The sequence below is a fragment of the Marmota marmota genome, unplaced genomic scaffold, assembly GCF_001458135.2.
Source record: "Marmota marmota marmota unplaced genomic scaffold, marMar, whole genome shotgun sequence".
In the NCBI taxonomy this organism is placed as follows: domain Eukaryota; kingdom Metazoa; phylum Chordata; class Mammalia; order Rodentia; family Sciuridae; genus Marmota; species Marmota marmota.
In genome coordinates this window covers 26,095,427-26,109,646 of record NW_026000249.1, presented here as the reverse complement: position 1 = coordinate 26,109,646, position 14,220 = coordinate 26,095,427, and the positions used below count along the sequence as shown (strand labels likewise).

General features: G+C 36.1%; 1 protein-coding gene and 1 long non-coding RNA gene across 4 annotated transcripts in view; one reads left to right on the top strand and one right to left on the bottom strand.

The window, feature by feature from the left end:
* Rpgr (retinitis pigmentosa GTPase regulator) overlaps positions 1-14,220 on the top strand; it is a 49,673-nt gene that overhangs the window by 27,555 nt on the left and 7,898 nt on the right. Inside the window, exons 12-14 of the mRNA XM_015488107.2 lie at positions 488-585; positions 972-1,037; positions 13,709-13,888. Of these exons, the coding sequence (XP_015343593.2) occupies positions 488-585; positions 972-1,037; positions 13,709-13,888 (344 nt within the window). The remainder of the gene's footprint in view (positions 1-487; positions 586-971; positions 1,038-13,708; positions 13,889-14,220) is intronic.
* Positions 13,443-14,220, bottom strand: part of LOC107144298 — a 17,039-nt gene continuing 16,261 nt past the window's right edge. For all 3 annotated transcript variants that reach the window (XR_007344720.1, XR_007344721.1, XR_001503777.2), the window contains one exon: positions 13,443-13,727. This is a non-coding gene — a long non-coding RNA (uncharacterized LOC107144298). The remainder of the gene's footprint in view (positions 13,728-14,220) is intronic.

The following is a 14,220-nucleotide window of genomic DNA, read 5'->3' as shown; positions in this document are numbered from 1 at the left end:
ATGCTCACAAAGTGTCTTCCTCCAGAGCAAGTGATCCAAAAGAGAGAACATGCATGCATGTAGCAAAGCAGAGCTAGAATGACATCATAGTTATGTCTGCTTTATTTAATTGGCCATACAGCCTGATATGATGTATAGGGGAGCTACACTGGGGTAAAAAGCCAGGAATATATGGGTGATTGGGACCTTTCTTGGGGCTAGCATCCAGTGCTCAATATGTGGGTTGTAGGTATCCCAAAGGAACAGTATTAACCTGTCCATATGAATGATACAGTTATTATCTAATTGGTGTCAAAGTTCTTAAACCTTGAAAAAGAGATGTTAAAACACATTATCACTGTGGTTGACTTCTATTCAGCTCCCCTGACATTAAATCAAAGGACCTTTGGTAAAATTGTACTCACACTTTGTATTATAGAATTTCTGTCTAGTTGCTTTTTATATTTCTATTGAAATCTGGATTTCCTTTTTCCTTCTCATCATTCAGACTTTTTTCAAGATAACATGACCAAAGAGAAAGAGACAGAAAATTCTTCAGCAGCAGATTCAGAAAGCCTTGAAGAAACTAATGATATCTTAAATATGGTAATGATTCTGTATCTATGTAGATGAGTTTGGTATAAATTTTGGTTCATGTGTTTATGTGTGAACATGTATGTATATGTCTTCTATATTCTCGTGCACAAAAAAACTATTTCTTTGGTTTTGCTAATTTTAACCAACTTTATTGGTTAAAAATTAGCAAACAAAGTTTAATTAATGTATGATAAAATTTATTTCTATCTTAACACCATTAGCATGGCAATTGAGAGTAGATTATATTACTGTCTGAACTGTTTGGCATTCATTTTACTGTGTGTGTGTGTGTGTGTGTGTGTGTGTGTATTTAGAATGCACGATCATATATATAGCCTGCATTAGCCTATATATAGTCTATATTTTTGAGAACATATACTTCTTTTTTATTTCAGACACATATGATGAACCTGAATTCTGATGACAAGTCATTAACATTTTCGCCAATTCAAAAACAAAAGGTATAATATAGAGAGTTATTTTTATTATGGTAGGTAAGAACAGTTTAAATTATTTTGCTTTGAAAAGTTTCTGGGAAGACCACAAGAAAGGTAAGTATTCATTTATTTAAGAATTTAAAGGACAGAGGAGCACAATGTAGATGACCTCCATTTGGCTTGTTCTGTTGGTATGTATTTTCTGTGATGCAGCAAGAATGCTAGAATTTCATTACTGAAATTTGTTCTTTGGAGTTACTAACTTAAGTTGTGATAATTATATTTTCTTCTGTCTAGCAATAGTTCATAATTGTATTTCTTACTTATAGAAAGAGGCCACTGTTTATCAGAGTCTGACTGGTTGAATATGACTTTGGGTGAATTACTATGCTGACTTTACTGGGTGATATTAACATTTTTTTCTAGGTCTGCTATTTTGTGATTTCAGTAAAAAATATTTGATAATCACTTCTAATTTTTAGATTTGTCTTTTTAATTTATCAAGGAATGGATAGCATAAAACATGATTAAAATAAATATTTGGAAACTCGAGACTGTTTATGGGTGAAAAGGAGACCTTTACTGAATAACAAATAGCAAGAGGAAGGAGTAGTCTATGTCTTCCACAGCCCTGGAGAAATAAAGGCCTTCCGTTAGATTTTTTGCTTTCCCTGGCTTTAAGAACTAGTGGGATAAAAGGATGAGGAGTTTGGAGATTAGGAAAAATAAAGCAGAGAAATGTAAATTAAAGGAAGGAGGCTGTAAAAAACATTTTCTATTTCTAGTGTCTTTGCCATATTAAGATAAAAATTCTTCAAACCAAAGCCACTGAAATGAAAGAGCATCTTGATAAATCATAAAAATTTAGAGCCAGTCTTCATTAGTCCTGTGTATATCAGTGAGAGTCATGGTGAATAACAGCATGCCTTTGAATATGGCTTCCACCGCAGTTGTGGAAGCTCAATGAATGTTAACTGCTTTAGTTACTGACTATACTTCCATCTTTCCTCTTTCCTTTCTCTGCTCTTAGACTCTGGGCTCTGCCTCTTCTGGGCTGCCTTACTGTTCTGGGAAAAGAAAGGCACATACATTTAGAAATCAGTTCTGACTGTTGGGCCTGTTTCTCTTAGGGCTCTGGAAAGAACTTTCAAGTTTTAGCACTTTTGAAATGACAGACCTAGAACATAATAGAAAAGTACTTCCTTTTAAGCTGATATGTATTTCATACTTTAGATAGTCCTTTTAAGTTTAGGCTCTATCAGGCCTACTTTAGTGAGTAAAACATATTTGTTATACCATTTCTCTATATCAGTTTGTTAATTCGTAACTTGTCCTGTTTTAATTATTTCTTTGGTAAAAGTTGAACCTCTTCCTATGCCTTAACACTCATCACAATTTATAAAATTTGATTTTGTGAGCTTTTACCATCCAGAGATCCAAATTCATCAAATATTTGAATTAATTAACTTGTAGAATTTAGGTCAACAATTTGGTTTTGCCTTATTTTGTTCAGCAGGAAATTATTTTTATATTGTTGATATATCATTCAAATCTCAATGTGTGATTTCATAGTTTTTACCTAAATCTTACATTTTGCCCTAAGTATTTTTTCTTTTTAGTGATTTTTCATGTTTACAAATTATTTTAAAGAATATAATAGGGTAAAACTTTTGAAAATTCATACAAATATTTTGTTTAGGAAAGAAAAATATTGTTATTAGCTTATAGATTTAAAAAAAATTTCATGTGCAGTTTTCCTTTTTTCTTCTAAAAATAAGCTACTCATTTTTTTCAGTTTTAAAAATTTTCATATATTGATTAATTTTGTGGATTTCATGAACTCAAAGACTAATCAAAATTTGGAAATTAAAAATGATAGAGAAGGTGGAAAAATTATACTGAAATGATTCATGCAAGTGCGGTGTAAATTTTGAAATAGCATCTTGCAAAATCAATCTAGAAATGTCATAATGTAAGTATTTACTCCAATTGAGAAAAAGGGTAGATAATAAATATTGGAATTGTGATTGGCAGAATTAAGGCACATGATTAAAACTGAAAGCTAAACAAACACAGATACATGTTACTAAGTCAAAATTAGATATACTGGAGACCTAGAAAGTGGTATAAGTTATTCCTAAAGAAAATAAAACCTCAGAAAAATATCTGATATTTTTATTCTATCTGGACATTTTTATTCTACTTTTAAAAATGTAAAATTGTAGCAGTAATTTATAGAAGAAAAGTTGCCATTGTCAACTAATAGTAGTATGATGATTACTTCAAAAAATTTACAGAAACAAGAAGCAGTTGACCAATTGATTCAGCATGCAGCTTGTACTGAAAATGATGATGATAGTAATGAATATGAATATGAAGAGGTATCAAAAATGAAAGAAGGGAAAGCATATAAGGAACAGGTAGATGAAGGGATCTTCATGATGCAAGCAGCTAAGACTATGGAAACGTTTACAGATGAGGAAGTAGATAATGACTCAGACCAGGAGGACCCTGAGGCCAACATCAATGAAGAGGGCTTGCAAAAAGAGATATTTAGACATGAGAATAAAAGTGAGGTTGATGAACTTGATACTAAGGACACAGAAAAGGAAAGTGATGGAGAAGAAATAGTGTCTGAGAAGAAAACTGAGCTGATGGAAATGGCAGGTCTGAAAGATATACAAGAAAGAAAAGAGAATATAGAATGTTTACCATATGATATGTTCTTTGATGAGTTACCAGAAAAAGATGTGAATTTTGAGGATGAAGACGACAAAGGCTTTACTCAGGAAAGGAAAAGTAGGCAGCAAGATATGATCTTTGATCCTGAAAGAGAATTGATAGAAGAGCCAGACAGTTACATGGAATGTGAAAGCCAGAGACAGATGGGTACAGCCGACATATTGGATCAGCCCGAGTCAATAGAATTTGATAGTGAAGAGAAAGAGGATGAACTGGAAACTGATCATCACATGTGGTTCAGCAGAAAATATGTCGAACAAGGACTCGAGACTGAACCCAGAGTATCCAGATTCATGACAAAATATGATTTTAAGTGTGACCACTTGTCAGAGATACCAGAGGAGCAGGAAGGAACAGAGGATTCAGAAGGAAGTGGAATAGAGGAGCAAGTGGTAGAGGCACATAAGGAAAATGTGGAGGTGGAAGGAGAAACAAAGGAGGAGGAAGCAGGAACCCTGTCAGATGACCTTTCAGACAGAGCAGAGGTGAGTGAAGGCAAGGGAGAGGCAGAGGATGGGACTGAAGGTGAAAGGAACCAAATCTATGAGGAGGGTAGTTCAGAAGTGGAACAATGGCATGGGAAGGAGGAAGGGGAGAAAGATGGAGGAAGAGGAAAAATGGAGAGTCTGGATAAGGAAGGCAAGTACCTAAAAGAGGAGGAGGAGTGGGAGAAAAGAGATGAGGTAAAACAGAAGAAAAAGGAGGGGGACAAAGGCCACCAGGAAGAAAGAAACCAAGAGATGGAGGAAGGAGAAGGGGAGGAGCAAGAAGAAGAGGAGGAAAGAGAGGAGGAGCAAGGAGAACAGGAGGAAAGGGAGGAGGAGCAAGGAGAGCAGGAGGAGGGGCAAGGAGAGGAAGAAGAGGAGGATGGGAAGAAGAAAAAGGGAGAGGGAAAAGAAAGAGCAGAAGAGGAAGGAGAAAGTGAAGAGGAAGGAGAAGGGCAAAGGAGAAAGAAGGGGAAAAGAATGGAGGGGAGGAAGAGGAAAAAGAGAAAGAGGAGGGAAGGAAAGGAAGGAAATAGGGAAACAGAAGAAGGAGAGGGGGAAGAGGAAGGAGAAGAGGAAAATGGGGAAGAAGAGGAAACTGGGGAAGAAGGGGAGCAAGGTAAAGAGGAAAGAGAAGGGGAAGATGAGGAAGGAGAGGGAGAAGAGGAAAGTGAAGAAGGAGAGAGGGAAGAGGAGGAAGAAGAGGAAGGAGAGGGGGAAGAGGAGGAGGAAGAGGAAGGAGAGGGGGAAGAGGAAGAAGATGAAGGAGAGAGGGAAGAAGAGGAAGGAGAGGAAGAAAATGAAGGAGAGGGGGAAAGTGAGGAAGGAGATGGGGAAGAGGAAGAAGGAGAAGGGGAAAATGAAGGAGAGGAGGAAGAAGAGGAAGGAGAAGAGGAAAATGAAGGAAAGGGGGAAGAAGAAAGGGAAGGAGAGGGAGAAGAGGAAGGGGAGAATAGGGAAAGGAAGGAGAGGGAAGGGGAGGAGGAAGAAGAGGTAGACAATGAGGAAAAAGAGGGGAAATACCAGGAAATGGGTGAAAAAGAGAAGGAAAGTCAGGGTAACAGAAAAGAGTCCAAAAAAGAGAGCAAAACAAAAGGATCTATGAAATGTGACAGACATAGAACATATCAAAAAAAGTCTGTTACTAACTCACAGGGAAAGGGGAAAGAGCAGAGGTTCAAAAGGCCAGTGCAGTCAAAACAACTTTTAGAGAATGGGCCACCAGGTTCCAAAAAATTCTGGAATAATGTATTACCACATTATTTGGAATTAAAGTAATAGACTTTAAATTTGACCTGATTATGGCCAGCTAAATCATTTGAACACCTTGCATGCGATTGGCACTCATTTTACTAAAAACTGATTTTGTATTGTGGTTATTTTACATGTGGTAAAGAAGCAACTGATGCAGGTTGTGTTAAGGGGTCAAAGGCAGAAGGAGGGCACTGCAAAATTAGTTTCTTCTAAACTGGCATCTCATTGTAGTTTTGCCCCAAATTATAAATTTATAACCAGAAAATATTAAAAGACCATAACAGATAATTGACATTATATTTTCATCATTAAGTCACATTTTGGAAATAGAAATATACTACAAGAGTATTTTGTTTGTATTAATAATCAGTCCATTAAAAAATAGTATAGATTCTTAAGGGCTATCAGAATTTCTGAGTTCTTATACGTATGTTAGCACATATTTTTCAGTCTGTGTCTACAAAGTGACAGCTATGTTCAGGGCTTACATCCTAATTGAGCTCTCCATTTCATTAGTATACCTAATAAAATGGAGATTTACTTAAATGTGTAATCTGAAAGTATGTATAACTTTTAAGTGTTTATCAGATGGGCAAAGTGATTCAGTAAGCTCGTTTCCTCATTCATGAAATAGAGTGGATGAGATGATATAACTATGGTCTTTTCTAATTCTTAACATTCTTTCCATTCTGACAAGCAGATTTGCTCTATTGTTTTTGTTATTTGTATAATAAGTTTTTAAGGAAGAAAAATATATACTTTAAAGTTAACTTAAGTTTTTATAAATTTTTGTTTTCTTCTCTTAACAAGTTTTGTTGGCTTTAATGTCTCTTGTCTTCTGTATTTCTAAACTATCATTTCTGAGCTCTAACTATACTGTCAGAACCTTCGAACTCTGTGTCTGTTACCTGCCCTGTATGTACTCTTCATTGACTATCCTGTAATTCTCAGTTTGTCTATTGCATATCAGGATGTTTCCAGTAAAATAAAGATTTAATGTATACAGTCAGTAATTGTGTGTGAAAAGAAACTGTCTAGTACTAGATATTGAATTTTAAAGAGGCTAAAGTAGATTTAGACTAATTTCCACTAGAGTAATTTTAGTCTTCCCATAAATTTTCAGTGTATAAAATGCAGTTAGTTTGATTGTTGTGTATTTATTGCTCCCTTTTCAACTGATTTCCTTTCCCAGTCACTTCCATATTTTGGACATGAGGGATTTCTTATATTTTAATCAAAGAAGATTTTGATGGTAAACTTCCTATGAAATTTGTGTAGATGAATACTTTGCACATTCGATTCTCTTAGGTAAAAATGAAAAAGAGAAGAAAGACTAGAATCAAAGTGAAGAATTTTCTAGAAACAGCTATAAATTGTCTCTTAACTGCTGGAATCTCTGGTAACTTCCCATATCTAACCAAATACATTGATTTGGCATTGCAGCCCTCAACCAAATTCTACCACATTCATTAAGTGTTTGAGAAGTGGGATTAATAATACTGTAATAAAATTTATGTGCCAAACATGGTTATTGAAAAAGTAGACTTAAAGTGATTAAGTAAGATGGATGATAGAGACAGAGTTCAAAAGGAAGCCCATAAAGGAACTCAAGGGAGATGAGAAACTCTAAACTCAAGTTACTAAACTTAAAGGTAGCGGCATTCATCTTCTGCCGCAGTCTGGCTGGGCACAAATGCCGCAGTCTGGCTGGGCACAAAATCACGAGCCACCACACAGCTTGTAGATTCAAACAGCAACTCTTTATTCCCGAACTCACACCAGCCGTCTACAATCACGTTCTGGGGAAATCCACGTTCTCTGCCCAAAATCCACCTCCACTGGGCTTCTATCTCCCAAAATATACTGTCTGAATCCCGTGAGAACTCAAGGGGAACTCAGGCAGCAGGATACGCCCTATTCCCAGCAGGAATAATCTTAAACCTGGAATGCCCTAAACCCGATTATCCTAAACTGGGAACACCCTAATCCGCCCTGGTCCTTGAGCAAGGTCACCTACATGTAATGTCACTGCAAAATGGGGTACGCTGGCAAGGAAATTGTCATACCTACTTGGCTAATTGCTCCCAGCAATCTTCCAATTAAGAGATAACCAGCCAGCAATACTGAAATCATGTTCTAATGTGTGCACGTATTAGTATTTCAGCTGGTCTGGATATCCACTTTTAGACAACATTTCTTACCATTTCTTTCCATTTCCATGGCCAAAAACTTAGAAGCAGTAGTTTCTATAGGGATAATGTTCTGGTCAAAATCAGTATACTAGTCATTTTGAGGCCAAGGCCCTGCTTCTAGATTTGTACTTTAAAGCTATATGAATTTGAGCCAGTTTTTTTTAACCTTTGCAGGCTTTGGTTTCTTTACCTGGAAAAGTATGGAATTAGAATGGGCAAGTTAAGTAATTCTATAGGAACGCTAAGTGTTCCTTACCAACTACAGCTTTGTCAGAACCAGAATTGCTGGTATCTCTTTTTCTCAGAAAAAAAGTCTCAATCACCAAAATCATCCCACCTTCAAGCATACTAACAGTTAGACTAAACTAAGCATGCAAACTTTCAGTGCCCACTGCTCAATGAACATTTATTTAATCATGTATGTGGCAGGCCTCCTGCCCTCTGAAGTTTATGGAAGGGAGTTTGTTGCTAGTTAGTGGTGGGATGGTGTGGGTAAAAGAACGGAGACCTTTATGAATAGAAGGGATTTGATTATTTATAAATATTATATATATATAAATTGCATATTTGTAAATATTATATAAAGATAAGGAGAGAAAGGAAAGGAAGTTAAGAATGAGACCACATTGCCCCTCATGAATTAACACTTGGTTACCTAGATTAAAATCACTGGTTGCTTCTTTATCATTCCTATCTGCTGGTTTCTTGAGCTTTTACTATAGCTTATCACTGGTCATTACTGAGGGAAGTATAAGTTATATATGTAGAATCCATTGAGTTACTATTTCCTAATAAGGACTTTGGCAGAAAAAGACTTTTTAAGGTAAGCTGCTGAGGAGTACTGGCAGAAGCACCTGCTGCTGCTGAACAGCAGCACTTGAGGTGAGTGCAATTGAAATGTCTTTTGTTAATTCATGATAGAGATAAACTGCTCTTCATGTGTATATAAAAAATAAAATGTGCACCCAGAAGAAGGTGCTGTAGTTCCTTCCTTTATTCTTTTCATTGTGCAAATTCAGTTCCAGTACCTGAATCATGGCTTAATATTTGGTACCTATTATTCATTCAACAAATACTTATGTACCAAACATCAAAAAGCAACGGAAGTTTCCCCAAGTCAGGTCAATCTCAAAAAGTGAGAACAGTTTACAATCCACCTCTTGTGGCCCTCTTAGCTCTCGGGGACTTTAGGTATATATTTCTCCAAAGGACATCAGGGAACACCAAGGCAGCTCTGCCTTAACTGTTTCTTAACTGTGCTATTTGTTTCCCGGTACCCCTGTGTTCTTTGCCAGGACTGCCCAGACAAAAATATGACCCCCAAAACAACTCTATGACTTTTTTCTTCCATTAAATTACTTAATGAGTAAGAAGAAAAGGTTTTCATGTTTTGGGTATGCAGGGAGTAAGATGTGGTTCCTGATCTCAAGGAACTCTGTAGTCTGAATGGGAACTTAGTGTTTGGCATGGAAGTTCAGCTGCTAGACAATGGTTAGGAAAGAGCTTCCTAGGAACAAGTGGGAAAACTTGAACTGAGTCATGTCAAATAAAACAATCAGGTAAACAAGTCAAGGAGATATGAGGACTTTCCAGGCTGATGAGAGTCATGAGAATGTTTGAAGTAATGACAGCCTAGGGTATACTTTGGTCTTAGAAATAGAGAGGCAAAGGGCCTGATATGTTTGTTAACCAAGATGTTAAAGGTTTTTTGTGTGATCATTCTAGTAGCAATATGGAAGATGGATTTGAAGAGGACAGGATGAGTTGGGAGTCCCAGTTAAGAGGCAGTTGTTGTAACCAGACAAAGAATGAAGAGGGCCTGGAATAAGATAGGGAGGATGAAGACAGGGACATTTGCAAGGAATGGAATCAGTTCTAAACTTAAAAATATAAATATCAGGCATAGAGTGCTCCTGGCATATTTCTCAGTTTAGAAAGGGAAATATATATTCTGAAGACTTGGATACTTTGAGGAAAATATTCTAAATTTTTGTTTAATAATATGTACAGTGGTACATAAGAATGTTATTGGCACGATCTTATGAACCACAAGAAGAGTCTGTGATACTTTAAATATCAGTGTTGGAGGGGAAAAATAGTTGTGAGGGCAGCCCATATGATCTTCAAATTATTTGGGAAGAGTTGGGAAATAATATGGGTTCTAGGGTCCAGACCTGAATTCAAATCTCAGCCTTCCACTGATTAGCCCTGCATCCCTGGAAAAGGTTTCTAGTTATTGTTTTGTTTACCTTTCTGAGTCTTATTTCCTCTTTTAATAAAGGAGGGGTCCTTTGATCAAAGTACTTAGTACATGAAGTATGTTATGGGCGCTCAGCAATAGTATTCTGTATCACTGTAATTATCGTTTCTGATCACACCAAGTCACACACAAAGGTACAGTCAGGAATTTTCAAGTCACTGACTGATGTGCATGAGTTTAGTCCTATGAACTTGGCTTTTGTTTAAATACAATATACCAACCAAAAATGACTTATGGGAATAGATCTTTGGGAATAAATTAGATTATAATATTGATAACCCTTTAGCAAGAGGTGGAGTGAAACTACTTTTATACACCATTACATGGGTCCCCCTCCATGTTTGAAGTGCAGTGAAAGGCTGATCACACTCGAGTGGTTAACCTAAAATGTAGGTGTTAGTGCTGTCACACAACAGATTTTCCTGTGTACCAACATTATTGTCAAATTATATAAAGTAATTAGCACAGAAAGTATGATCATGCATCATATATTTGTCTAAGATACAAAAAGGAAATAAATTGTCTAAAGAAAAAGAGAGGGAAATAAAGAATAAATCTGAAAATGCCAATCAGCAGGAAGGTCTGTATCTTTCAGAGTTAAATTACAATACATTCAGCAATTAAAATACAGAATTAAGAATGGAATAAGAGATTGGTGCCTAGAAAGAAGGAAGACTTAAGAGATTTTAAAATGGTATCAAGACAAGAATTTGGAAGTCACAACTGGTAGCCCATGAGTGTGATCTGCCCTATGTACACAGTGATTTTTTAAAAATTTGGATTGGTTGCCAATGTTGAAATATTAGTTGGACTTCGCTTGGAAAGACTGAGTGCCTAGGAGCATCATTCTCTGGGGCAACTCTAGCCTGAAGTAGAGTCAAGACTGACACACCCCCAATTTGCTAAGGTCCCATGGATACTTCTAACAGGTATGCAGCTGTCTTCTCATATGCTTAGCTGCAGGACTCCTGGCTCAGAAGAAAAGGATGTATGGATGAGGGTAGAATAAATATAAGGGTACTTTAAATAAACTATTTTCTAATGACAAGATCTAGGACATAAGGGAAAAAAATGTCCAACTTTCTTATTTTTTGCCAGTCCTCAGTGCACACTAGAAATATTCTTTATGGAGGGACCTGTATAAAATAACTAATATTTATGTACAATATATACACTATTTACTCATGTTATTTTTGTGTAAGTAGTCTTTTTAATCTTTACGCAAACACTCCGAATAAGGTGTTGCTAATGTTATTTTCCCATTTTACAGATAGCCTGTAAAGTACATTGATTAGGTGTCATGCTGAGGCCGTGAGTGATAGAATAAGGCTTAGAAAACAGTGCTTAAACCTTTGTATTTAATGTCCTTCCTACTTCCTCACTACTACCTTGGTAATTTCTAGTGTAGTTAAAACATGAAGGCTTGGGGTGTAACTCAGTGGTAGAGCATGTGCCTAGCATGCACAAGGCCCTGGTTCAGTCCCCAGTGCCATACAGACACACACCCAAACACACAAAGAAAAAAACAAAACTTATCCTTAAAAAAACCCTGAACTTAAAGTTTAAAAATAAAGACATTTTCCTGACAGATATAACTTAAGATGCAAATGTTTAGGGCTATAATAACCTATTTGGAAAAAGTTCACTGAGTGACATGGAAGCATATCACAAATACAGAATTATAGCACAGAATTTTATGCTCTATAATTTTGTGGAATTTAGGGTTCTTTTAACTGTATAAAACTATACTATACACAAAATGCATATCCCATACATACATAGTTCAATGTATTTTTCACAAACTGAACACACGTTACAAACTAATCAGCATCCAAATCAAGAAAAAGCATACTATCAACTCCCCAGAAGCTCCCTTCCAGTCTTTTACCATTCCCCCCCCCCAAGGGTAACCACTATGCTGATTTCTGACACCAATCTCTAGTTCTTAAAATATGCAATGTAGATTTTTTAATGTCCTGGTATTTAAAAATACAGGTAATTGAACCCAGGTCCTCACATATGCTAGGCAAGCACTCTACCACTGAGCTACACCCCGAGCCCTGTAATTATATTCTTATACAAACTGAAACTTATAAGGAATGTTGGCTTTCTTGATAATCTCCATCAGAAATATTTTTTTAAATGTTACCTGGAACCACACCAAAGACTTCAGCTCATTGTGCTGTGTCTGAACCAAGAGGTCAAGGCCCACTTGCTTCTTTACTGATGTCCTAACATAAGACACATACTTGACCATTTCAGACTACCTTACATGCCTTATATGGTTCTAGTGCCAAGAATGTGCTTAAACTTCACCCTTTCTTTTTATAAAATGACAGTATTCTGCCAATCTCTCCTAAATTGTTTCAGTTTGAAGGTAAAGTGCTTTCTGTGATTTAAACTAGTTGTCCAGATGTGTATAGAATAATTTAAATGTGCTTAGTAAGCTCAAAGTCTTACAATTGATGTAATTTTTAGTGAACAATGTCATTTTCTAATAGCTTTCTCAAATTTTAGAAAATGATGCAGTTCCAAAAGTTTTATTATTATAGATTTTCTTAGTTAATGAGTAAGATTGTAATTCATTATAACAGATGCTGTGTTTTGCTTATTTTTAAATAAGGTAAAACTCCAAATCCCTTTTTATAATAGCATGCTCTTATCCTATGATGACATTAATACCTTAGTTAACAAGCCTGATTGGAGTTGACCCAGGTGCTAGATTAGCCGGACTCTCCAGGTGAGGATTATTCTGGGAACACTGCTTACTGACCCTCCCTCTGTGAGATGGGGGTGGAGGCATGGGGGGCATAGCCTGGAATTCTATTTCTCAGGAGCACTGTTATTTCTAGTTAGCCTTTCATTTATATATATTTATGAATATATCTATTTATCACCCATTACCCTTTGATCTAGTAGCCTTGCTTCTTATTCCCTTTCAAAGTGAAGTTGTCCCTGATAATGTTAACTACCCACAATGTGTATATGGCTAGGCATAATATACCATATAATACACTTAGAGGGAAAGCATGCAGGAAAAAAAGTTTTAGAAGTCTTTGGTAAGTGGTATCTACCTCATGGTTAACCCTACCTAACCTGTTCAGTATAGAACAAAGACTACAATTAATATTTTATGTCTTTTCTTAATATCATTATATGATTTATTAACCATCTGTTTGATCCTTGCACTGGGTGTTTTATAATTTGGATTGGGTGAATAATAGCCAGATAAACCAAATTCTGTCTCCAGTTGGGTTTCCCTTTGTTTTTAATAACCAAGAGCAAAGCATTTAAACTATGTCCTTTTATCTTTTTGCCTGAAATGTAAATAGTATACTTGCCTCTCTTATGGAATATCAGTGAATTGGACCACTGGAGGAATTCTAAATCCCTATGTCTTAGAAAATGAACATAATAATGTTATGCTGCTATAGTAAATAAAAAGCTTTTTAACTTCTCAAGTTTAAAAGCACTCTGGAGACAGTTAAGAAAATGAATTTCATTTTTTCCCATTTTAACCTTGCCATAGGTACTAATAGAATTTTGGGAATCTTAGTAATTGAAATAGAGAAGCATGCATAAAATACAGTAACTTGATATTCATCATGGATTATACAGTATTTTATTTTTTCAGCTTCTGTATGTGATTTTATTTGCTACATGTTCTTTTAGGTGGTATGAATTATTTATGACAGCTGTATCAAATCTCTAATTTTTAAAAAAGAAATTCTTACTCTTCTCTGATGATCAATTTTGTCACAGAATGGGGAATCTTCAGAAACTGAAACAGAATCAGAAGACATTAATAAGGATATTAATGACAAATATCTGACGGAAGAAAAGAAATCTGTAGGAAGTGATGAGAGTATTTCTGCAGATGACCATGGTGAAACAGAGAAGTTGAACAGTATCCATGACAGCCCAGCTGCAGTTGATACAGAGGTATGATGATGGATGCTTAAGTCCTGAGATCATGCAAAAGAGAAGCATGGGGGTCCTCTGGTCCCTGCAGAGGGAAGATTACAGTTTCCTTTGGGAACAGAAATAGTTCTGTGAATAACTTCATTTATGTGCCAGGAAAAGGCTTTGGCTAGTTTATGAGTCAAGCAAACATCTAGAGCATATTTGCATTCTGTTCCCTACATGAGTGGAAATAAATTTGTATGGGCCACAATAGTACATTGTTGGGAAGTGAACCAAAAAGTTGGGCACCCAGTCTGAAATGCAAAGTTAGGAGCCTCGTGCTGGTGGCAGAAATGGGAGATATATATATA